Source organism: Anabrus simplex, chromosome 14 (assembly GCF_040414725.1).
Source record: "Anabrus simplex isolate iqAnaSimp1 chromosome 14, ASM4041472v1, whole genome shotgun sequence".
NCBI classification, from domain to species: domain Eukaryota; kingdom Metazoa; phylum Arthropoda; class Insecta; order Orthoptera; family Tettigoniidae; genus Anabrus; species Anabrus simplex.
The window spans coordinates 56676346-56703834 of NC_090278.1; the positions used below are offsets into that span (position 1 = coordinate 56676346).

The 27489-nt window shown below is 37.5% G+C and overlaps 1 protein-coding gene across 1 annotated transcript in view; it reads left to right on the plus strand.

Moving 5' to 3' along the window:
* Positions 1-27489, plus strand: part of LOC136885340 (uncharacterized) — a 152107-nt gene that overhangs the window by 67282 nt on the left and 57336 nt on the right. Inside the window, exon 4 of the mRNA XM_068230281.1 lies at positions 26060-26142. Within this exon, the coding sequence (XP_068086382.1) occupies positions 26060-26142 (83 nt within the window). The remainder of the gene's footprint in view (positions 1-26059; positions 26143-27489) is intronic.

Here is a 27489-nt window from a genome sequence, read left to right on the forward strand (position 1 = left end):
CAAATTCAGAAACTGAATTAGAGGAATACCCTTTGCCCGTTAACAACATTTCTAAGGTTAATCTCACTGAGAGGAGGAAATGAAAACCCTAAGTCAAGGCCCTAATTTCAATTGGATAGGTAGGAACAAGGAAAAAGAACTAATAACTACCATTGCAGAAGTAGAAACGTCTATACAAAAACTCCCTAACGAAGTTCAGAATGACGTCAGACACGAGGTAAAAAAGAAAATTCCAAACCTAGAAAAGGCTTAAAAGTTTCCCATAACAGAAATAAACCTACTTCAAGTTTATCACATAAAATAAAACAAGAGGAAATAGTATTTACCAAAGCAGACAAGAGGGGACAATAGTAGATAAGGAGGAATACATCAAAAAACAGGAACTTTCTTCAGCAATAGCACTTTTTCGGAAATATATCGAGACCCTACAACTAAAACTCAGAAAGAGTTAAAAACACTATTAAGAAACGCAACCTTTATTTTAAGTGAACAAGACATCCAAAAGCTGATAAACATGAATCCCAGCCTTCCAACAGCTCGAGCCTTACCCAAGTTACATAAAGAAGGAATTCCCATAAGACCAATAATAAACTTCCGCAACAGTCCTACTTATAAAACATCACAATACGTACATACATTCCTAACCAAACATTACGTTTTTCACAACAAGACACCAATAAAAAATTCAGTAGATTTTTGCAAAGTACTCAAAAACTTTAAATTAACATCACATCAAATAATATGTTCTTTTGATATCAAGGACATGTATACAAATATTCCAGTGAACGGAATAATAAAAATTATCAGGAAGAATCTTATAGAACATAAACAACTCGGCATACCAGAAGTAGAAGATTTTATTAATATACTCAAATTCGTTACGAAACACAGTTACTTCACTTTCAATAAAAAATATATAGACAAGAAGGCCTCCCAATGGGTGCTCCCGCTTCGGGCATTTTAGCTAATATTTACCTTGATTACCTCGAACATACCAAAATAATAGGACAGATAGAATGTCTCAATTTATGGATACGCTTTGTAGATGACACTTTTGCCGTAATAGATCGAAGAGAGAATAACAGTGACAATATCCCCAATAAATTAAATACACTTGATTCCAGAATAAAGTTTACAGTAGAGAAAGAAAAAGAAAGCTCCATACATTTTTTAGACATATATGTAACACGGATAAAGGAAGAATTTGTCTTCAAGATACACATAAAAACCCATTTTTACTCCCATTACAATAAAGAACTACTCATTGCACCCGGAATCGCAAAAAAGGTCAGCTTATTACAGTTACATATGTAGAGCGTTTAATATACCCCTTACACGCACAGAAAGAGAAAGAGAACTGCTCTTTATTCGCAAACAAGCCCAATACAATGGTTTTGAGCCAAAAATAACAAACAAAATAATTGGTAAATTCAAACAGAAATTACAAACTAATCTAACACCCGAAACAAAAAACAAAGACAAAAATGCCAAGTTCACGTTCAGAAACCCTAACTTATACACAGTAACCGATTTGTTTAAAAAATATAATTATAAGATAGCATATTCAACCAGCAATAACACAAAGCATACATTATTTAATTACAATAGTGTTAATTCCCTGGGGAAAAACAAACATTCTGAATCAGGAGTTTATAAATTGAAGTGTCATCAATGTAAAAAAGTTATGTCGGACAAACAGGGCGCAGTTTTACTGTAAGATACCGGGAGCATGTCAATGCTGAAAGACATTTAAAAAAATCCGCGACAGGCCAACACATGAGTTCAACCGGACATGAGTTCACAACCATAGAGCAAGATTTAACTACATTGCATAAAATAAACAAAGGATCTCTCCTTAATACATTAGAAAATCTGTATATTTATTTAGAACAAAAAAGCAATCAGGACAATAACCTAAATGAAACTATTGACAATAGAAACCCTATATTTGAAGGGACATTATCAAGTCTTGAAATTTTAGGCAGAAGACACAATACAAATAGTAAAACGATAAATAAGACTGAGCCTCCGCCATTTTGTACATGCCCTCTCCCCGCCCCTTCTAAAGTTGAAGCCGTGACAGAAACCAACACGCCCCCTCCCCTCTCCGCAGCCTTGCCTCCTCGTAAGGAGGAGCATACAACGGAACACACACACCTTTACTATACTAGACGTAAAGCAACATCAAACGTTCCTCCAGGGTTACAGTAGAATTGGAGTCTAACAACAGGAAGGTAAAGAACTTTTTTATACATTTAGTTATTACGTAAAGACAAATGTTTTCAAACAAATTCCCATTTCCTTATTTTATTTCATTTCAGAAATTGAAACGAAGCTCCCTTCACAAAACTTCATCAGCAATCAGCTTCAAAGTTCCACATTAGACTCAATCAAAGGCACTATAAGCAAACTCATAATATAATACAACTTACCTGGAAGGAACAGAAGAAAAAACTTTCAATAATTTGAACAGTGTTATGAAGTCAAACATTTTTAAAACTTTTAACCGCAAACATACATTTTAATGTAACAAAATGAAATTTTTTTTATCAACTATTCAAATGAATAGACATAGTTTTTAAGCTGACGCAACTATGTAATCATCCGTTCTCGTATCATTAACACACTAACCCCTACATTGTTTCTAATATAATTTAATTTAATTGGTATTTTAATAGTTTTTAAGTGAATCAATGTACCTGCAAATTAACGTGTTTAAAATCTTAGCAATTCACCTAAGCTATAATAACAGCTGAGGATGTTACTGAATAAGGAACGAAACATGTACTGTTGAAAAATACAAATTATCTAAAGGACAAATAAAATAGTATCAAAACGGTTGAAGAATTTTAATATTGTAAAACTTAGTAATTAAATTTTGATACGAAAAATGAAGCTGATTACTTGCAAGAGATAGGTCTTACGGCGATGACGGCACAGGAAAGGGCTAGGAGTGGGAAGGAAGCGGCCGTGCCCTTAATTAAGGCCTGGTGTGAAAATGGGAAGCCACGGAAAACCATTTTCAGGGCAGCCGACAGTGGGGTTTGAACCTACTATCTCCCGAATACTGGATACTGGCCACACTTAAGCGACTGCAGGTATCGAGCTCGGTAAGGCAGTATTATAGGACGTTTATGCTTTCTTATATACAGATATATATCAATGATATGTGTAATGAAGTGGAATCAGAAATAAGGCTTTTTGCAGATGATATTATTCTGGACAGATTAATAAATAAATAACAAGATTGTGAGCAATGTTGTGAGATGGACAGTAGGCAATGGTATGATGATAAATGGGGTCAAACTTCAGGTTGTGAGTTTCATGAATAGGTAAAGTCCTCTCTGTTTTGATTGCTGTGCCGATGGCGTGAAGGTTCCTTTTGGGATCATTGTGATTGTAAATAAAGGGTACAGATCTCTGCACATGGTTATGAGGGTATTTAGGGCATGTAGTAAGGAAGTAAAAGAGAGGGCGTATAAGTCTCTGGTAAGACCCCATCTAGAGTATGGTTCAAGTGAATGGGACCCTCACCAGGATTACTTGATTCAAGAATTGGAAATATCCAAAGAAAAGCAGGTCGATTTTTTTGTGGGTGATTTCCGACAAAAGATTAGCATTACAAAAATGTTGCAAAGTTTGGGCTAGGAAGACTTGGAGAGAGGAGGCGAGCTGCTCGACTAATTGGTATGTTACATGTAATAAATATCATTTTTGGTCCGTATTGATATTTGATTGAAATAATAACATTAAGTTATTTATTAAACCACCTAATCAATACAAAATCGTCTTGGATGATTTACATAAATTTGTTAACTAATAGTGGTACATGTTTCGCCTTCCCTGAAGGCATCATCAGCCACAGCCATAACCTTAAATTAAAAATAAGCGTCTAAATAACATGTAGTAATGAAATGAATTTTAAAATCTTGAAGAGATTTGAAGTAAAATAACATTAAAAATAACAATGATGGTTTGAAAATACAATGTGATGAGATATAATAGTGGAAGTATTAACAAAATTAACATTAGAAGGCTGCTAAAATAAGTGCAATGGATAAAACAACAGATTGTTATACAACAAGTAGTAAGATTGCATAAACGTAAAGTTGATAGTCTGGAGGTTATAATTAGACGATGGCGAAAAATTGTATATAATCAAAGTAAAGAAGAGAGAATAAAAGTCAAAGTTAGTCGAGAGATCCGAAGTTAATCATGATCTTGAAGATAAAAGACGAAAGTCAGATGCATATGGTGAAGTTGTAGAACACGTTGAGGATATGAAGTTGGTGAATAGAAGTTGAAGAACAGTTTCAAATAGGATCACTATGGACCATCTCAAAATTTGAAGTGATGTTCAAATGTTGTAAATTGTGAGTTTGTAGATATTCTAGTTGGAAAAGCATATAAAAGTGGAATCATTTGACGGTGACAAAGATAGCTTGTAACGTTATGAGTTAGAAGTATTTGCAACAGTAGACTTCTTGCTGCGTGTGTTATAACTGAAGGTTTGTGCTGGAGGGGGATCTGTTTGCATCTTTAAAAAGTAGGAAAGATCACAATATGAAGATATAGTTGGAATTTAAGATGAAAAATCAGGGCAAATATTTGTTTATCGGAATTCAATGAATTTCCCATTTTTTTTCCAATCATTTAAGGAAAGGGAAGGAAAACAACAGATAGGGAATCTGCCACTTGGGCAACTGCCCTTGCCTGTTAGCTTAAGCCATCACTCTTGGACATCAAACTTGAGTCTGTAAAGCTGAGCTGATGACCTTTTAAGGTCCTGTGATGTTACGCCTCAAGTTGAATCCGTGACTGTTAGGTTAACACATTGGCTGAGTGTCTCATGAGTCCACGGCGGTACAATGTACCACTGACAGGTGTTGCTATATGACTTTCCCTGCCGGCCAGTGGACCGCTGAGCTGTTGAATTCACTATGCAAGCATACCGCTATGGCCTCGTAGCAAACCCTGGCATGCTTGGTTTCCAATATATAGTCCATTTTTTATTAATCCAACCTCCTTTTATTGGCAGTATGTGAGTATTTGTCCAGTCAGTTTAGCCATACGCTTAGGTGTGCCGGGTTAGCTAACTTGCAAGCTCTAGATTTTGGAGATTGTAGGTTTGAATCCTAATGTCAGGACACCGGGTCATGGTTTTCTGTGATTTCCCCTTTTCACCCCAAGCTTATGCTTACCTAATTATTAGGTCACAAATTGTTGCACCCATACCTGAGCTGATTTCTACACTTATCGCAATAAACGTAACATAAATATGAGCGTATCTTCATTTTCTAAAATGACAACATTCATTGACAACATAGCGACATTTTACATTAACACTGAACATTTATCAACGAGTAAATAGGAAATAAATATATTTCAAATTTAATTTTGTGAAGAGTTTTTGTGTTGCAAAACTTTATAGATCATTTTGACATGGACACTACTTACCAGAATTCTCATACTGAAGGGCTAGTGTCATTTTCTTTCAAGTTTGAGAAGAAAACAGTTTCATTTTTATAGCTAACTTCTCCGTTCACTGGTAAAATTACTTAGAAATATCTCGCAAGTATTTCATACACCCTACTGTAAAACAATGAGTGCCTTGCGATTGCAGTCCTAAGCAGTAATAAACAAATTGTGGCACGCTCTGTTATTTTCAATGTGTACTATCAAGCAATGCAAGCTTCTTGTACCGCTAGACTGTACTGCTCTGGCCGTCTAGGCAAAACCATGCAATGAACTTCTCTGTGGGGCCACGGCTGTACCTCGGGGTGCTGGGAATTTTTGTTGTATTTCGTTAGTACGTTGAACACTTAAGTGAACTATCACTTCAAATTTTGCTTTACTGCTTATTTACTACATGCATAGAGGAAAAAAATTCTTTGGCCACCGGAACATTTCTTGCTATGTGTTCTGTTAAGCTTGCACTCTTGCCCAAGCCCTACTTTTAAAATCCCGCCCCCCCAAAGTAAGGTCATGTGAGGTTAATCATTTTATTTAGGCTTGATTATTACATTATATTATCTATGTATATAAAATAAGAGTTTTGTCTGTACATTGCTCAGAATTTGAAAATAATAGTATTTCTGTATCGGTCATGTCCATAGTAATAAGAAAATGCAGTTTTTACTTTTCCGTAATTTCTGTCTGTCTGTCTGTCTGTCTGTCTGTCTGTCTGTCTGTCTGTACGTATGTACACGCATCACGAGAAAACGGTTGAAGAGAATTTAATGAAAATCGGTATCTGAAGTCGGGGGATGAGCCCCTACAATCTAGGCTATGAATCATTTTACTCAAGCTGAGTGAAATGGTAGTTTAGGGGAAGGTCTAAAATTGAATTCTCAACTATTTATGATATTAGTGGTCTAATGAAAATCGGTATGTGAAGTCGGGGGATGAGCCTCTACAATCTAGGCTATAAATCATTTTACTCACGCTGAGTGAAATGGTAATTTAGGGGAAGGCCTAAAATTGAATTCTCAACTATTTATGTTATTAGTGGTCGTATTTTAAAGAAAATGGGTATGCAAAGTTGGGGAATAAGTTGCTACAATCTAGGCTATCAATAATTGTATTCACGCTGAGAAAAATGGTAGTTTAGGGGAAGGCCTAAAATATAATTCTCAAATATTGTTATTAGTAGTCCTATCTTGATGAAAATCGGTAAGCAAAGTCAGGAAATAAGTCGCTATAGTCTAGGCTGTAAATTATTTTATTCACGCTGAGTGAAATGGTAGTTTAGGGGAAGGCCTAAAATGTAATTCTCAAATATTTCTTATTAGAGGTGTAATCGATGAATGCTACGTAACTAGGGTTATACAGTATTAAATTTCCTATTATTCATGTCTTATACATTGTTACCGTACTAGCTATGATCACAAAGATATTAATGAATTTGGATTTTTTTTTACCAAGTCCATATCAGCGCCGAGTAATGAGAAAATGGGTAAACAGTATTTAATGAAAATCGGTATGTTAAGTCGGAGAATGATCAATAATAACATTATATTGACCATTGTTTGTCGTGATGTGCTTTGTGTCTTCTGTTGCCCCTCATCTCCGGTAGATAGGATTACTACTGCGTACAAAGTATTTTTTATTTGATTTACGTCGCACTGTCATAGATAGGTTTTATGGCGACGATGGGATAGGAAAGGGCTAGGAGTGCCTTAGGCCTTCATTAAGGTACAGGCCCAGCATTTGACTGGTGTGAAAGTGGGAAACCATGGAATACCATCTTCAGCGCTGCCGACAATGGGGTTCGCATCCACTATCCCTCGGATGCAAGCACCGCTAACCACACGGCCAACACGCCCAGTCGTACAGAGTGTAACAGCCTGCCTGAATATTGATGAGAAGTAGCTGGGGGGTTAGATAACTTTCTTCTTTAGCATGCCATTCCCCTGGTTTATAAATTTTATGATACTACTGGTACGTAACACACTGGATCATCATAGAATTCGGGCTATTCAGTCCCTACTCTGAGGCACTGATTGGAATGAAGAGTGTGTATATTTAACAGAATAATGGCAGATGAGTGTTCATGGCAATCTGCGGCCTGGTCATCCCAGCTCTGAAACTTTGGTCCATTAGATTGGCACCGCTGTACAGTTCGTTAAAAGTGATAAAATGTGCGGCTTTCCATTTGATCGAATATTTTATATGATAGCATTGCTTTTAATCACTACATGCGTACTTACGTTTTTGTAATGGCCTATGTTGATTTCAGGTTAGGAAAACCACAAAGTCAGTCTTTCTGAGAATTCCGTAGCGAAGCACAGGTACATCAGCTAGTTACATTATATATGTTCTTCATTATTTACTGAAAACCTGAACTTCATGAACATTCGAGAATTTATGTGTCCCTCACTATAAGAATCATGATTGAATAACTAGAAGAATGACCACTTTAGGACATTAAGAAGACTTGTCAATTTATCTTCACACATTATAGAAGGCAGACTAATAGTGGTTTCAAATCAGCATTAATTAGGCACGTTTCTTTAATTAGATGAGCTTGGGATTGTTGAGTGAGCACAGAGAGTGATTATTACCTTAAACTGAGCTGGTTGCCTCATGTGCACAGTAATATACTCTCCATAATGCAACATTCGTTGCTACGTCCTCAGTGATCATAAATATGTGCTATAATCCCATTCTGTCACTTAACAAGCCTGGGCTATTTCCATTGAGCATTATCTGCCTTCTTAAATAGGTCATTAAAACCTGTTATTAACACTCAATCATTTACATCCACGGTCATTACTTTTAACATAACTTATTTTTATATCATAAGTTTAGTCTCTAATGTACATGAATAACATTTAGATGACAATTTATACTTTGTTGGTGAAATTAAGCTAGATGAGGTGTCATATTCTATAAAAATTTGCAATAGAATGCATTATATCCATTCTAGTTAGTCTCTTATGTTCTTAATTAAATATATCAGTCTATGATTTTTAACACTTGATTGCTATTGCACTACGCTGTTAATGAAGTGCATATAATTGAAGACTTACAATATCAACACATTTTAACTGATAGAACTACACTCATGTTCATAAAAAAAAAACAGTGCACCTTGAAAGACTAGGGATAGGAAGTTCATATTCACAGGACAAGGTCATTAGTATTTTCTGCAGAAACTATTAGCATTTCAGTCACCCAGGTTCGGCATGTGCCCCATTGCCCAGTAGGCACTGGGTCCTCCAGGAGCACTGATAACATATTCCATGTGTGATGGCTTCCACACGTATAAGGTGTGAATGGCGTCCTGGTGTATAGCCATCCATGCTGCATTCACCTGGTTCCACAGCTCATCTTTGGTGGTTGGCACTGCGTCACAGTGCTGCACCCATCGTTTCACCATATCGCACATATTTCTGATTAGCGACAAGTCCAGTGATCAGGTAGGTGAGGGCAACAGACTGACATCCTGTGAGAACAAGAAGGCACTTGGTCATGCAGTGACATGTGGTCGCGCATTGTCCTACTGATTTATGGCATCTGGGGTGTCGTGCAGAAAGGGTATGGCTGCTGGTTGCAGGGTGTCATTCACGTAGGTCAAACTGGTAACAGTGACTTGGACACGTACCAACTGTGATTTGTGGTTGTACCCAATAGCACCCCACACCATAAAGCCTTGAGTTGGTGCTGTATGTCTTGTGCGAATGCAGTCAGTGTGATGCCTCTCCCGCTGTCTGCAGCAAACTAAAATGTGGCCATCATTTTCAAACAAATAGAACCTGGATTTGCCCGAAAACACTAGCTGCTGCCATTCCTGTCCCCAGTGATGTCATTCTTTACACCATTGCAGTCTAGGCCATTTATGCACATTAGTCACAGGTAGGAAGAGGAGTGGACAACACGCTGGTAACCCAGATCGTAATAAACAAGGACTGACTGTCACTCCTGATAGTGTACGATGTGTTGCGCCAGAGCCGAGGAAGATGCAGATCTGTGCTGCAATGCTATTCAGATGAGGTGTCGATATTCTCGGTGGGGAGGTGATCTGGGTGGTACAGCCAGACCCATCTCGTCATCTTCTACTGCCTTTTGTGAACGTTCTGTACACACCCATTGTACTGCCGACAAACATGTGTGCACATGAGCTGCAATTTCCTGGATAGATGCATCACATTCTCTCATGCCAATAATGCGCCCTCTTTCAAACTCACTTATTTGACAGCACTTATCTTGCATATGTGTACACATCTGCTCAATCCTCTTTCAAACTCACTTATTTGACAGCACTTATCTTGCATATGTGTACACATCTGCTCAATTCACACTGATCCATCGCCTTCAGTTTTAGTGCCAAGCCACAATTTACCAGTCGGTGTTGTTGCGCAGAGATATCGATGTGGACCTTGGACATGAGGGTCGACAATGTTCAAATGTTCAAATGCTAATCATTTCTTCAGAACATACTAGTATGCACGTCCTGTGAATGTCAACTTCCTGTCTTTAGTATTTCAAGGTGTTCTGGATTTTATGGACATGAGTGTATTTCAACATACATACATACATTACATACATTATCATTATAGACTGTTATGCCTTTCAGCGTTCAGTCTGCAAGCCTCTGTGAATTTATTAAACGTCGCCACAATCCTCGATTTGCAACTAGTGTTGTGGCCTCATTTAGTTCTATACCTCTTACCTTTAAATCGTTAGAAACCGAGTCCAACCATCGTCGTCTCGGTCTACCTCTATTTCTCTTACCCTCCATAACAGAGTCAATTATTCTCCTAGGTAACCTATCCTCCTCCATTCACCTGACATAACCCCACCACCAAAGCCAGTTTATGCGTACAGCTTCATCCATTGAGTTCATTCCTAAATTAGCTGTTAACTCCTCATTCCAAGTACCCTCCTGCCATTGTTCCCACCTGTTTGTACCAGCAATCATTCTCACTACTTTCATGTCTGTTACTTCTAACTTATGAATAAAATATCCTGAATCCACCCAGCTTTCACTCCCGTAAAGCAAAGTTGGTCTGAAAACAGACCGATGTAAAGATAGTTTCATCTGGGAGCTGACTTCCTTCATACAGAATACTGTTGATCGCAACTGCGAGCTCACTGCATTTGCTTTACGACACCTTGATTCTATCTTACTTACTATATTACCATCCTGGGAGAACACACAACCTAAATACTTGAAATTATCGACCTGTTCTAGCTTTGAATCACCAATCTGACATTCAATTCTGTTGAATTTCTTACCTACTGACATCAATTTAGTCTTTGAGAGGCTAATTTTCATACCATACTCATTGCACCTCTTTTCAAGTTCCAAGATATTAGACTGTAGGCTTTCGGCACAATCTGCCATTAAGACCAAGTCGTCAGCATAGGCCAGACTGCTTACTACATTTCCACCTAATTGAAACCCTCCCTGCCATTTTATACCTTTCAGCAGATGATCCATGTAAACTACGAACAACAAAGGTGAAAGATTACAGACTTGTCTAACCCTTGTAAGTACCCTGAACCAACAACTCATTCTACCATCAATTCTCACTGCAGCGCAATTGTATAAATCTACCATAAATAATCTACCATTAATCCCATAGTCCCCCAGTATGGTGAAAATCTTTTCCCTCAGTACCCTATCGTATGCTTTCTCTAGATCTACGAAACATAAACACAACTGTCTGTTCCTCTTGTAGCATTTTTCAATTACCTGGCGCATACTGAAAATTGGTCTGAAATCACACTGGTTTTCATCCAACTTCCTCTCAATGATTGATTGCACCGTCTCTTCCAAGATGCCAGTGTATACTTTGCCTGTTAACACTATTCACTGAGATACTTCGATAGTTATTGCAATCCTTCCTGTTCCCCTGCTTATAGATAGGTGCAATTACTGCTTTTGTCCAATCTAAAGGTACCTTACCAACACTCCATGCTAATATTATTCTGTGAAGCCATTTCACCCCTGCCTTCCCAATATACTTCACCATTTCAGGTCTAATTTCATCTATTCCTGCTGCTTTATGATAATGGAGTTTATTTACCATCCTTCCCACTTCCTCAAGCATAATTTCACCAACATCATTTTCCTCCTCCCTATGAGCTCTGTTGTTTGTGACACCACCATGAAGATTTCCTTTTATGTTCAGAAGATTTTCAAAATATTCCCTCCACCTCTCTAGTGATTCCCTAGGATCAATTATGAGTTCACCTGAATTACTCAAAACACTGTTCATTTCCTTTTTCCCTCCCTTCCTAAGATTCTTTATTACTGTGCAGACAGGTTTCCCTGCTGCTTGACCTAGCCTTTCCAGGTTATTATCAAAATCTTCCCACTACTTCTTTTTGGATTCAACAACTATCTGTTTTGCTCTGTTTCATCTATGTACAAATCCCTATCTGCCTCGGCCCTTGTTTGGAGCCATTTCTGATAAGCCTTCTTTTTACGTTTACAGGCTGCTCTCACTTCATCATTTCACCAAGATGTTTGCCTTTTCCCATCTTTACATACAGTTGTTCCTAGGCATTCCCTTGCTGTTTCTACTACAGCATCCCTGTATGCCACCCATTCACTTTCTATATTCGGAACCTGCTTATTGTCTACTGTTCAAAACTTCTCACTAATCATATCCATGTACTTCTGTCTAATTTCCTCATGCTGGAGATTTTCTACCCTTATTTGTTTGCAGACAGATTTCACTTTCTCTACCCTAGGCCTAGAGATACTTATTTCACTACAGATCAGATAGTGGTCTGTATCATCGAAAGATCCCCAGAAAACTCGTACATTCCTAACAGATTTCCTGAATTCGAAGTCGGTTATGATATAGTCTGTTATGGTTCTGGTACCTCTGGCCTCCCATGTATAGCGGTGAATAGCCTTATGCTTGAAGAATGTATTCGTAACTGCGAAACCCATACTAGCACACAAGTGCAGCAAACGCTTCCCATTCCCATTAGCTTCCAAATCTTCCCCACATTTAACAATCACCCTTTCGTATCCTTCAGTTCTATTGCCAACTCTTGCATTTAAATCGCCTATTAGCACTATTCTATCCTTGCTGTTGACCCTGACCACGATGTCACTCAATGCTTCATAAAACTTGTCAACTTCAGCCTCATCTGCAGCCTCACATGGTGAATACATGGAGACAATTCTAGTCCTAATTCCTCCAACTGACAAATCTACCCACATCATTGGCTCATTTACATGCCTAACAGAAACTATGTTGCGTGCAGTGCTATACCTGATAAAGAGCCCTAGCCCAGACTCTGCCCTTCCCTTTCTAACACCCGTCAAGTACACTTTATAATGTCCTATCTCTTCCTCGTTATCTCCCCTTACCCGAATATCACTTACTCCTAGCACATCCAGATGCATCCTCTTAGCTGACTCAGCCAGTTCTACTTTCTTTCTTCCATAAGCCCCATTAATATTGATAGCTCCCCATCAAATGCCATTTCATTTGCCAAGTTGTTTCCAAGGAGTCCCTCGCCGATCAAATGGGAGTGGGACTCCATTACTCCCATAGGTCCGAGGCTTGCTTAAAATGTTATGCGCTCAGTAAATTCATGAAGCAGGATGCTACCCTACTTACACATAGTCCAAGTGAGGATCCCTCCTCTAATGGGTAATGGACCACTGGTGGATTGTGTAGTCCTAGCCGCCTGAGCACAAGGAGGGCCAAGACTCAGAACATGTCCGCGATGCCCACTCCCATTCCATAGCAACTGGTATGCCGACTTTCAGGACCACTTAGTAGGCCACTCAGCCGTTGCCTATGGTTCACAAACTAGGATGTGACTACAGTAACCCACCAATCATTCACAATATTTACCATCATCAATAAGTAGATCAGAAGCGATAAGAATCTGTAACAACACAAAATTATAGAAAATATTATATCAATAATGCGTCCTTCTGAAAAGTAAAGTAATATTTTGAAAAAAAGTATGTAAATTTTTATGATGTAATTTTATTCAGTCCTGGCTGGCAACGTCTCAGGATTGGTTCCTTTAGCACACTTTAGGGCACATACCGGAGGGAATATCCCTTGCAACTTGCACCATGATGAAAGTAGAAATTCCTCCTGCAAGCAGCATGATGGTTACCCTTGTCCCTTCTCCTGCAGGCTTCTTCTAACAGTAGATTTCCTACACACACACACACACACACACACACACACACACACACTCGCACACACTGAAACTAAAATGGCACATTAATATGTGCTCCAACCATGCCAATTTGAATGTTAGTCGACTCTTAACTTTTGGGTTCAGATGATTTATGCATACCACACGTGTTCCTTCTGTAAGTTATCACGGCTAATAAACGTTGATTGGCATAGAATATCTTGTAGAATATCAGTGGGAAAGCGAAGTGAAGTTGTGCTCTAAAGTAGAGCAGTATGAAAACAGTAGAGCAAGTTGAGCATCGATTACACACTGCCTTTATCAGTTCTTAGCCCAGAAGGTGTCATGTGTTGGAAACCAATCATGAAGTTTCTTCATGTCTTCTTAAAATGTCGTGGCTTGAAACTGATCTTGTGAAGAGTTCTGAAAACTTGCTGGGTGGTGCTAGCCTTGAAAATGTTAACTGGTCTTATCTGTCGCATGCTAGGCTCCTGACCAATAAGAGAAAAGGAACGGATCGCCACACGGTCATGCAGCTGTGAGCTTAAAGGTGACTTGCTCCAAGGTTATCTGATCCTGGCCTGAACCACAGCTGTTATAAATGACCCACTGACCGAATCAAATTAAGCCTTTGCGGCAATCTCAATTTTTCTCCAATTAAGCCATATGCGGGTACAGTATGTTGTAGATGAAATATTTCTTTCAAAAGTATTAACTATTGTATAAATGATACAGAAGTATTAAGAATGTAATATTTTGATATATTGATGTGTTGTTGAATTAGTAAAATTGGTTTGTAGAAATCCTATTTCTGGTGTGAAAATATCATTTTCAGTATAAATTGTTGTGTAGAACTTTAAAGTGAAACTATCTGTAGATTTGTACAGTGCTTATGCAGGGTCATTCTACATTATTAACAGTAAAATTTTCCGAGATGCCCAGCTATATTTTAACTGTCAATTTTAATAATATAAGCGGTCTTACAGTAAAATAATGTTGATCATTAAATTTAGTATTTGTTATTTGATAATTCACCCAAGTGTCATTGAAATGTGTTTGACCCAACCCAATCTCTTTCCTTTGGAGATAAATTGAGCCACGAGCATTTCTCTATGCCCAGATACCTTCGATCCATGATTCCATTTTATAGCATATACCATCCAATTTACTAATATTTCCTTACACTTGTCTGAGATTTTTTTTATTGGCTTTATGTCGTACCGACACACACAAGTCTTATGGCAACGGGATAGGAAAGGCCTACGAGTTTGAGGGAAGCAGCCGTTTCCTTAATTAAGGTACAGCCCCAGCATTTGCCTGGTGTGAAATGTCGGAGAATTAGCTTCCAATATTCCATGGGACAATTCTGGATGTCAGTTTATCTTCAAACAAGTATACCCTTTGTTTCTTAATATGGATAGATCTTTGTTAATGGTGGACAATCGAAGTTCATAGAACCATTGTGATAAACCTATTTCTTGATTGTTATGTCTTAAGCTCTGTCCCTCAGTGATAGAATTTGTTTGTTGAATCATGTGGTACTGAATGTTCTCATTGTCAACAAATGCTAGTTGAAGTGAATTGTTTTTGAGTGTTTTACACCAACTGAAGTTCTCTTAGTATCAACTTGTGTTAGCTTGGTCACCTCAAGAATCATGTCTTGGCAGTTTTTCTGAGTAGGATGCTTTCGTTGGGTTACTTCGGATTGTGCTGCAAGAACATAAGTATAAACTTGGAAGCATGGTCTATAGTAACTACAATGCCGATATGCTTGATAAATCTCTTAACGGGATTCTTGGTGAAAGACATACAGAGAAACTGCAAAGAAGTAAGGGCTACCTCGATCATAGAACCAAAGAGTGTAGGTAGGCCACCCATCTTGACTTCAAGATAGGAAAGCATGCTCTGCATGGAATTTTGTAACATGTGTATTTGGGGTGCTATTTTACTCTTTACTTTACCAAAGTAACCCCTATATATCGTAAGATTTTGGGCATGTATATGAAAACTTATGTCCAAAGGTGAATGTAAATCTGGGTAATTGTGAACACTGAATTTTGAAAATATAAACTTACTTTTTAACATGTTGTTTGAAATTACATATTAAGATACTCACACAATAAGTATTGGAAGATGAAGAATTCAAGTGATTGCTTCTTTGTGGTGCTGAACAACTGGCCGTGTAGCTGTCGGGAGATGCTGGGTTCGAATGCACTGCTGACAGCCCTGAAGTGTAGGTTTTCCATTGTTTCACATTTTCACAGCAAGGAAATGGTGCGGCTGTACCTTAAATAAGGCCACTGTTGCTTCCTTCTCACTCATAGCTCGTCATCGCCATTCAACCTAACTGTGTCATGTGATGAAAAACAATTCTTTGATGAAAGAGAAATGACAGAAATCATTAAAAAATTATGGCACTGTTCTGTGACTGATAAATGCATTCAAAGTTTTCACCTCTTTGTCTCTTTCATAAACCAAGGTAACTAAATGTTATGTACATAGTCAATGGAAATTTACAGGCTCATACTTTCCATAGATTCATAGTATTAAGTATATTTGTTGTTTCAGTTAAACTATTGTAATTAGTATACATCTAAACGTAGCTTGGAATTTTTGTAGTGTAGTTATTATATTACTAAATATTATGCTTGCATTATTATAATATATTCATTCATTGTAGGGGAGATATCTTCCTATAAATTTAGTTCTCACTAAAATTATATTGTGTCAGTTAACCTGTTGTAATTACTCTATTTTAAGTGCAGTTTAGAATTGAACAGGCTATTTTAATTAGGTAGGAAGTTGCTTGCTTTGAAAAGGCATGAAATGTCTTGACATCAGAGATGTCTATGAACTTATCTACCAGGGTACATCCACCAGGAATAGTGTTGGCTTCATTGTGTGCACAAGCCTGCAAGATTGTGTTGCTGAGGTTCATTGATATTGAGACAGCCTTATGTCACTTACAATGGACTTTGCATCCTCTCGATCTTGTGTTTTCTCTGTTACAATCTGGCTGTGATGACCTAGATAAGGAACAGCATTGGCAGGAGCTACGAGGTCATGTTTCAGCGTGTGCTGAAGATGATTTCTCACTTCTCTGTGGTGATCTTAATGCGCATGTTGGTCACACTAAGAATTGTTATAGCTGCCATAGTGGCAATACCTATGGTATCTGATATGATGATGGAACTCATATTTTAGATTTCAGTAAGGCAAATGACTTGGTTTCTGGTGATACGTTCTTCAAAAGTGCATCAATCACACCATCACCTATACTTGTAGTGACTGCAGCAGTCAAATTGACCTTATTGTTTATTGGTGACTGCAGCAACCAAATTGACCTTATCATTGTTTGGCATCGTTATCTCCGACTAATAAAGGATGCGAATGTCATATCATCTTGTAGATCAGCATTATCGTGTATTTTCCAAGATATTCACTGCCATAGTTGTTGCACGACCAGGGACAAATAGACAAACTACAACAGTAAAAAATCAAGAACACTTACCATAACTGTCCCTAAGGCAGTCACGGCAAAGAAGGGAAGCAATCTAGGTGGATTAGTAAAAATTTAATTCCAATGTACTGACTAAATTAATAACACCAGATTCAAACACAAACTGTAATTAAATAGAAGGTACTTAAACTAGTTTCAAGACAAAATTAACTCCCAAATAAAAAGTAAACAATTAATTTGAATTAAAATTAGACATTAAAATTTTAGCTTTCGTTAAGATGAAAACAACATTAATCCTTTTCATATTTTGGTACCCCTAAGCTAACCATCAAATACAATGAAAACTTAACACCTTTTATTATGCGGTATGCAACCAATGATTCAATGAGTTAATGAAATTTACAATAATAATTTAATGACCTTGACAAAATCTTGACTTCAGTACTAGAGCAGAAAACAGTTTCCTTATGGCTATCTCTAGTTAACTTGAAAAGGTGAGTCAGAAACGATGCAACACCCAGCATAAGTTCCACAAGGAACAAGCATCGGAAATGCAAAAAGTTCAGAATTAGTAAATCAAGAAACCCACAGGTCAGTTAACACATCCGAACATAATTATCCTTAAACATCAATTGCAGTAAGGTATGTGAAAGCACAGATTTGGTAAACATGAATCAGAATCAACATCCATTACCAAGAAGAACCCCACACCATCTCAATAGTTGAATGTTAAAACGCATAACAGAGCAATCATACGTCAAATGTCAAACAATATCAGAGCAACGCTCACATAATGTTTTTATAGTACAACTATAGCAACGAGATCAAGTGACCCAGGAAAGAAAAATGGCTTCCTCAATACCAGCCAAGTTAGTTAAAAGAAACAGTTTTCAACTCATTAAATTACATTCCAGTTCTGTGGTATTTAGGTAGATTAAAACAATTATTCAGGAACTAGTAAGTGCCATCGTTGACTTACACAACAGGATAGACATTCTTTGATACCACAGTAAACGAGTTATACTTGCCATTACAAGCTCGTACAGTAAATAACATTTAATTTATAATGTTTAAGCAATTTTGAAATGGTCATCAGACCAAAAATAATTCGTCTGACAAATTTTGTCGAAGAATCCCAAATACATTGGCAATAACTCTACAAGATTATGGTGACTTGGAACTCAATTTCATTTCTGCCTAAACGCAATTTCTTTATCATCGAAGTAAAATAAATATCACCAGAACCAAATTTAGATGCACATATTCTGAACAACGCAGTCATTGTTCAATTTTAGGTCAGTACTCATCACTTGATTTCAGTTCGGGGACCAAGAATAACTGATAATGTTACGGTTTTGCAGGAAGAAAAATTAAGAAAATAATCCAAGATATGTTTGACCTATCGCCGGCAACCAGGATCATACTCCTTCACCATTTCTTCTTATTTTACTAAACTTCAATTAAGAATCCACCAGCAACAGCAAAGATTGATGTTTACTCTACGAACACCTCAGACTAACAACTGAGAGTTTTTGTCGTACGCACAAGTTGACACGTGGCCAGGTGGCACCACCGTACAGACAGACGAGCTCCAGGAGTCCAGCGATCCCTGTCACAGGATAATGTTACAAATTTAATAACACGCTAACAGGTCAACGAGACCCAATCATGGATGATAATTCGCCATGATACAATTTCCAAATATGCTAGATAGCCAAACATATACAATTACTCCAAAATACGTCATAGCATAGGGTAGTCATAGCGGATTTAAGGATCTCTATGCTTCGTAGAGGTGGAGGGATAAATGGTCCCGAGAAGTTCAAATGGTGGAGGCATAAAAACTAGAAGGAGACCCTAGCAGACAGCATAAATTTCCCTCTCATTGACTTAAATACAATCGACAACGTGTGGACACATTCTACAGATATTTCACTGCAACCGTTACAGTAAACGTGGGTACAACATAACTAGTTCCTATTGTTTTGAAAGTCAAACGTCCTTATGGATGATTCCAGTCCAAGAAGAGGTGTAAGAAAGGACAAAGACGAACTGTATATAAACTGGGTTTCGCAAAAGCCCCCTGAACACGGGGAAGGAATTGTCATTGGCAAATGTGTGGCTAAGAAATCTGTCGCTGAATCAAGGCACACTCACTGTAATGACCTGTGTACAACGTGTACCAGAACTATACTGACAAGGAAGTCACGCTTGCTCTTCCTGTGATGTTGAGAATGATGGTGCAGTGAGATTTCCGGGGAAGTATTTATTTTTGTGGAAACAAAGTGACCTTGTTATATCTGAGCTCCTGATTCAAATTGAAGAATTTGCTAATCTAGAGAGCCAGCCGCTGCCTGTTTCTGTGCGTCAAAAGAGAGAAGGGAGGGGAAGTGAAAAGTGGGAGACAGGTAATGATCGGTGCGAATATACAAGTTTCTCTTTCATTTCGCATAGTCGCTTCCGAGCTCCGGTAGGCAGTGTACAGTTTGTTCCTCAGAAGTTGATTACTATGTGAACCCTATATAAGTACTTGTACCGAGAACATACGCATCTTTCCAAGCCGTTCGCCCCACACTACACGTCCTGGATAGAGTCCAAGAGTCACTCACTACTACACCATTGTGAGCTATGAACCGAAGTAGGAGGGGGCCACATTGAACATCTACTGTAAATAAACCATTCCTTTGTTCAGTATTTCATTGAATTTTAAATGTTGTGAGTGAAGGAATATGCAATCGCGACGCGGCAGTGTTGCATCTTCGAGCATACACTTCAAACATGTGATCTGGTCTGCATTTGCGACCACGGTGTACTAAAAATGCTTGTAATTTGGATCAAGACGCTATACACGAACACCAGAGGTTGTGTACGTTGCTCTGTCAACGTCTCGGAGAGCTCCTCAGTGGAAGGTGGTGTGTACACCAATGTTCCGCTCTGTCCCCATTGCAGCATGGACACCACCACGTGGGACCTGCAATGGAATGTTCCTAGGACTCTGTTATATGGAGATGATGTTGCACTTGCTGATAGACCCCTAATGCAGCTGTGGCATCAAGGTGAAGATTGGAATACCTGTTTCTCACAATGGAACCTTAGAATGATCAAAAAGAAGAGTGAATACCTGGAGTCATCCGAACCATCTAGTGGCTCCATCCAAGTTGATTCAGGTATCTAGGATCTTGCCTACAGACTGACAGTGGGATACTTGTTGAAGTGCAAATTATAATAAAGGCGGCATGGTTGAGAAAAAAAAAAGGAACTTCCAGGCATACACTCTGAAGAATGCCACTAAATATGAAGTCCAGAATATACTGCATGGTACAATGTCTTGTTGCTGTGTTTGTTGTTGAGTGTTGATAGACTGAGAAAGGGTATGGAGTAGCAGTTATACAACATGGGAATGTGTATACTCCATTAGTTGATGGGCATCGAACTCCTGCATCATGTAGAAAACAGACACTGTTCACCAGCAAATATGCATCGCGTCCATCATTTGTGAGGCATACGACGTGTCACCTATGGTATGGCTATGTCCTTTTACAGTACCTGTTGCAGTTGACAATTTCACCCAATCCCTTGAAATTATTTTGCAATGTCCGCATGGACCTACAATAAAAAGACATAGAATATAAGATAAAAAATTCAAAACTAGAAATGTTGCTAGGATTGTTAAATTTCTGGGCATATATGAAATTCAATTGGTCAAGATATACAACCAAATCTGTAGTGCTTAATTGACTGGTGTATGTTTGAAGCAGCTATACCAGAAGAACGAAGCATTGGTGTAGTAGCACCCTGTGTATAAAGAAATCCAATAATTACTCACTAGTCCTTTTGACTGGTGTTGGAATGCATCCTTTCTGATTATATTATGCACCTTTACAAAATTACCGACTGGTTCGATGGAAGGTAGTTCAGGTTTAGTAAACATTATTTTACTGAAGCTCATCTTGTAGATTCCAGCACTATATAGCAGATATATTAGATTCAGGACATCAAAGGTATCACGATTGACATATCTAAGGCTGTTGATAAGGTAGATCTTGGGAGACTACTGATAGTGCAATTTTGCTAGGTAAAATAGTGACTAAAAGGGCGGCTATAAAGACGTGGCCAAATTATTAGAGTGAACATTAAAACATTCAGTTTTTCAAGGTTAGGTGAGAATTGAACACGTAAGATGTTCCCAGTTTGTAAGCTGATGACTTCGGTAATTGGTATGCATCCCCTTTGCTTTTATGAGTGACTCTATTCGACTGGGCATACCCTCAATCAGTATTTCACTGACTCTTTAAACCGTCATCATGAAAGCAGATTTGAACGAGCTTCTTAGTCAACCCAATTTTTGTCGTTATATTTGTTTCTCTGATTTTTTCTTTGCTATCGCTCAAAGATTTTCTATGGTTTTCATGTCTGGACTATTTCTCGGCCAATTAAGCACTTCTACAATGTTGTCCCTTAAAAATTCCAATACTTTATTCGCTTTGTGGCTTTGCATAGAAATAATTTCACTTTGGCCAAACCATTCTTGCACCTGAGGTTCTTAATACTATACTGCTCATGTCTCACAGTTTCTTCTAAAATATATGATCGTCCACACACTCTCCAGACCATCACTGAAGTTGGATGCTTCACACAATCTGGATGGAATGTTTCTTTTCTTCTGACATATTGACTTATCTCTTCTTCGACAGGAGATACCTATTCGTCACTAAAACAAACCTGAAATAAATAAAACATATAAGCCTAGCATTAAATGCAATAAGCTGAACAGAATCAAAGAAAAATTTCATACTTGAACTGTACTTGATGGTTACATCAGTTAGATTGGGTTAAAAATGGAATAAGGAAATTATAGTTTAGGAATTATAGTAATTGTGATGGACATGACTTTTCCAGTCATCAGATGACCAATTCTAGAGAGTCTGGGCCCACTGGAAACACTATGCAGCCATAGCAGGAGTAATCTTTGATTTTCTTCCAGGTCGTCTTGCTTTCATTCCGGCATTAAACAGCTCTCGTGTCACAGTCATGGCTGATACGAATGACCCATACTCTACAAATTTCTTAGGTAAATCCGAACTAGCAGCCTTGCGAATGTTTACTGACAAATTAATCTGTTTTCGCTACCCCTTGGGGTTAGTTTCTTCTTTCACACGCAGTTTCCAACACGTTGTTGACATTTAGTCTTCCTCTTGTCTTCTTCTACCAACAGATTGCTGTGGTAATTGCAGTCTAGAAGCAAATACATTAGAGCCAATACTCGACATTCTGGCGAGATATCAAGGGACAGTGATTAGAGCTCTATCGAGCGGAGTGACCTGCGAGTTACTGATTCTGACATAAGAGCACGTGTATTTGTTTGTGAAGTTTTTGGGGTTATTTATGCATTTGCATTAAGTTGACATAAGTGGATAGTAGCATGTGTCTTTCCTTTATATCTCCTCTCAATATGAGTGGAAATATATGTGCTGCGTTCGGCTGCAATAACTATGAAGTGCAGAAGGATTCGCGGTCTTTCTTCCGTTTCCCTCGTGACAAGAAAATGTAAGTAAATACTGTGTTTGCATATATATTCTTCCAGTTACAAAGATATTTTTATAGAAGGGCTACTTCTGACCTGCGTGACCCATATTTTAATAAGTTCATTTCATTGTATAACTACAGCATGTGGTGTTGTAGGTGTGATATGTGGGTTTTGATTTCATTCAGGAAAATGCATATGTGTGTTCCAAGTTGCCCCATTTGGAATGCCGTAACGCGTTGTCAAGCACTGAAGAAAATCCAGGGGATTTAAGAAATGTGATGATGATGATGCAAATTTGCTTTACCTAATGTAATGGCTAGTATTGCCTATAGGAAAATTTTAAATACTTTTGCGGCTAAACTTGTAGCAGGCTTCAAGTTGAAAGAAAAATAGTGCAGCTTTTAAATGTAAATTCATTAAATCATGAATATAAGGAATGTGCCGATATTTTTATTGATAATTGTCTTAATGTGATGTACAATGCTTTTGGATGAGAAAAAAAGTCAGATCTAGCCATGAAAGTTCAGGCAGGTATGCTAAAGCTAAAAAAGTAATGCATAAATGAAAGATCAAGCCATTTCACAGCAGTCCATTTCACATCTTGATTATATGTCTAATTTCTGTCTTTAAATATTAATAACCTGATAAATAATTCTTCATTCATATATCCAGAATTGCTTTAGCAACTTTGAAGTCAATGTTTTAGCAACACCTTCTTTCTAAACGTAATTTATTTATCCATTTCCGTATATACATTTCCATTGATATTTGAATTTAGCACGAATTTTCAGGTCAGGCCACTAGGAGCGCCACTTGCAAATTGTCTCCCATTTTAACAAGGCCAAGTGTGGAAGTGTCGCGTATTGTCTCTACTGTATTTGCTAGAAGCTATATCTTGCTGTGAATAGAGTTTCTCAACAAGTAGCTCTCTGAAAATGCCTATCTTTCTTGGCAAAAGGTCCTTTCATATCCCCATAACCTCAAAATGTGACAGTTTTCTAGAACCACTCTTAAAAAATATCAACCCAACTCTTGAATAGTATCAGTAATGCCTGTGTCTTACAGAATGCACAGTCTTAACAATATGTCACATTATTTACTTCACTACAGCAAAAATGTGCAGATATAGGTGATAAACAACAAAACATGAACACTAACAAAAATGACACAAAACAATCTAAATAATGAAATTACATTGTGGTTCTCACTGTAGCCACTGTATGAAAAAATACATTAGTGAAGACAGGGATATCCTAAGGGGTAACTTTACCACCAAACATGTTCCAGGATTAGGCTATTGAGGTCGATAATTTACATACAGATAGGAATATACCATTTACCCTAATAATTTGGTCACATGTGGTGTATTTCTAGAAAATAGAACTCTGAGCATTAGAGTAGGTGAAGCTTTATTTGATCCTGTAACAATTATGGGATTGGTTCCCACAGGAAAGTATTATGAGACCTTTATTTTCTGAAATATATAAACAATATGAATAATGAACTAGAATGAGAGGTAAGGCTCTTTGCAATAAATATGTTTCAGGATTGTGAGCAACTGCGAAAATACCTTGGTGATATTTTGAGATGGACATCGGACAATGGTATGATTGTAAACGGGGTGAAAAGTCAGGTTGTGTGTTTCACAAAAAGAAAGTCCTCTCTGTTTTAATTATTGCGTTGATGGGGTGAGAGTTCCTCATATGCACCTCTTTATGTTTTTAGGTATTCATAATAAGGATAGATTTTCATTGCCGTAATCACGTAAACAGGATTGGAAATAAAATTTACAGATCTCTTAATATGGTATGAAATTATTTAGAGGCTCTAAAGGAGAGGGCATATAAATCTCCAGCAAGGCCACAATGAGAGTATGAGACCGTCACTAGTATTACTTGATTAGAGAACAGGAAATAATCCACAGAAACAGCTCCATTTCTTGTGTGTGATTTCTGAGAAAAGAGTTGTTGCAGAGATGTTGCAAAGTTTCGGCTGGGAACACTCGGAGAAAGGAGACAAGCTGTTCGATTAAGCAGTATATTCTTGGATGTCATTGGAGAGATGGCTTGGAATGACTTTGGTTGATTAATAAATTTAAGTCATATTTTTTAAATATAGGAAATATCACAACATGAAGATAAGTTGGAACTCATGGCAAGAAATTTTGGTAAATGTACACTTATAGGAAGATGATTTAGTGATTGAAATAATTTACGAAGGGATTTGTTTCATACCTTTCCACAATCTTTTTCTACATAAACAACAGAGAGCTCTAAGTGCTCTTGTTTTATTGATTGATTGATTGATTGATTGATTGATTGATTGATTGATTGATTGAGATATTGATTGATTTATGTTTTTTCATCTTAATGTGATTTCCAGAGGGATGATGGATATTTCTATAGTTATGATTTAAGCATTGTCCACTTGTTGGGAAAGTGGTAGGAATAATGTGGGATTATTTGATATTACAGGAAGACAAAGAGAAGCTAGGAATGGCATTGGGTAATGATTTCGAGATAGTATTTTTTATTATTATTAATATTATTATTATTATTATTATTATTATTATTATTATTATTATTATTATTATTATTATTATTATTATTATTATAATTTTTTTATTATTGTTATTATTATTATTATTATTATTCTTGTTATTTATTTTTGTTAAATTGTACATGCACACATACACAGTAGTGCCTCCATCCCCACATGTATGTGTACATATACTCTGCTGAGTATTCATGAATGAATGTGTAGGCAATTTTTAATTTACATATTTACAAATGTTCCTCCTTTTCTGTTGCTACCTTGTCTACTGCTATCCTACAGTTTGTTCCTTTTCATGTTCTTATCTCACTTATCAGCTGTCTGAAAAGCAGTGGCAAAAGGGGCTCTGGTTAAGATGCAGCAGGTCGTTATGCAAGTTACGTTCCAAAAAGGGTTAAAAATAAAATAAATAAATGCCATCTAAATTTTAATCTAATAGAAGTTGTTTAGTATTCTTTGAAGTTATTCCACATGTTTTATGTGAGTTGATTATGTTTGTAAATACACAAGACATTATGATTTGAATTTTGTCAATAATGTAAATTTATTAGGGATGAGTTGTGTGTTTAATATAAAGAAAAATTTAGTGTGAATTGTATAATCCTGTATTTTAGGAAATTGTCTTCTCCTCTGCTTATTTAAAATTTAGTGCTTGATAATAATGTATTTTGTGTACCATTTGCCACCAAGGTTGACACCTATTTTGCATCTAAAGTGATTTGGATTTGATTGTCCCTTTTCATTCTTATATTTTTAAAATGGGAGAAAAATTAATTTTATTCTTCTTGTGCCTACACTAAATTTATTTTCTCACCTGTTTCTTGTTTAGGTCTATATATTTTTATTCCCATACTTCTTTATTGTACTTTTCTTTTCTTATTTCTTACTTATAGCCTTCCAAAGATATTAAGGAAGAAATATTCATAGAAGAACATACTGATGATCAGCTGTTGCCGTACATCAAAGAAGAAAGAAAGTACGTACACTAGAAATCCTAAACAATATGGAATATGTTGTGTTCTGTTGTGGTGGGCTTATCTCCAAAAACTGTCCATTTTCATCAGTTTAATATTTTTTTACAAGGTTACATTGAATCACTAATATCTTAAAATTCTATTGGTTAAAATTATTTAAAATATTCAGGAACTTTAAGACCATATTTAATGTTCCTTCATGTAGTTTTATTGAATATATATATCTACAAAACAAATCTCTGGTAAAGCTAGATATTTTTGAAGTGCATTTTTTACAGGACCTTTAAGCAACCATGAAAAAAACCCTGTGGGGGGACGCAGACAAAGAATTCACCCACGGTGCTCCCTGCCTGTCGAAAGAGGTGACTAAAGGGGGCGACCAAGGGATGATCAATTTAGAACCATGACACTAGTTGTGATTAGTACCACCACGTGGGGAACACAATAGGCCGCTTTTACTTGCGCGTAGTACCACTATGTTGGGTACCAAATAGGTTTGTGATTAGTAGCAAACAAGAACACAATGGCTTTTACAGTACCTATGATTAGTAGCACTATATGAGTGACACCATGGGATGAGGGAACCCATGGTTCTGGCTTACCTATGATTAGTGCTCACTATATGAGGAACCACCAATGGCTTGCGTTGCCTGTAATTGGCTTCGTCAGTGACTGGGCCATCATCAGATATTGAGGAGCCAAGATACTTAAATTTCTCAACTCGTGCTTTATCTTCACTATCAACATGCATGATTCCAACTTACCGACATTGTAGTGTCGTAAATTCTGTCTTCTGTTTGTTGAGGCATGGATCATATTGCACTAGTCGATTATTCCAGGCTTCTGTTTGGAGGTGGAGGTCGAGCTTATGCCAGCCAAAATTACGTCATTCGCATAGGGAAGTGTCCACGGTATTGGACTCTGCAGGTCTTATATAATGGTGTCCAACACAAGAATGAACAACTGTGGTGATAAGGCAGTTCCTTGGTCTAGTCCTACAGTTATGCAGTTAGTCATCAGACGCTCCTGTGGCAGCTTGAACATAACTGCTTGGTTCCTTGTAGAGCAATTATATCCTCTCAACAAGGTGCTCTGGAATGCTATGGTATGAAGTACCCGGTGGAAGGAACGGTCAAGGGGATTCGTTGTAATCGAAACCCACTTTCAACCTATTAGGTCGTGTTACATACATTTAGTACGTGTTGAATAGATGTTAAGTACAGAACAAAAATGGCCAACCAGACACCAGTGGGATCCGAACCCACAACCTCCCGATTTCGCGTCGGTTTCTCTACCAATTGAGCTATGGTGGCCTAGGCCATCTTTGTTCTGTTGGAAAGGATCTAAGC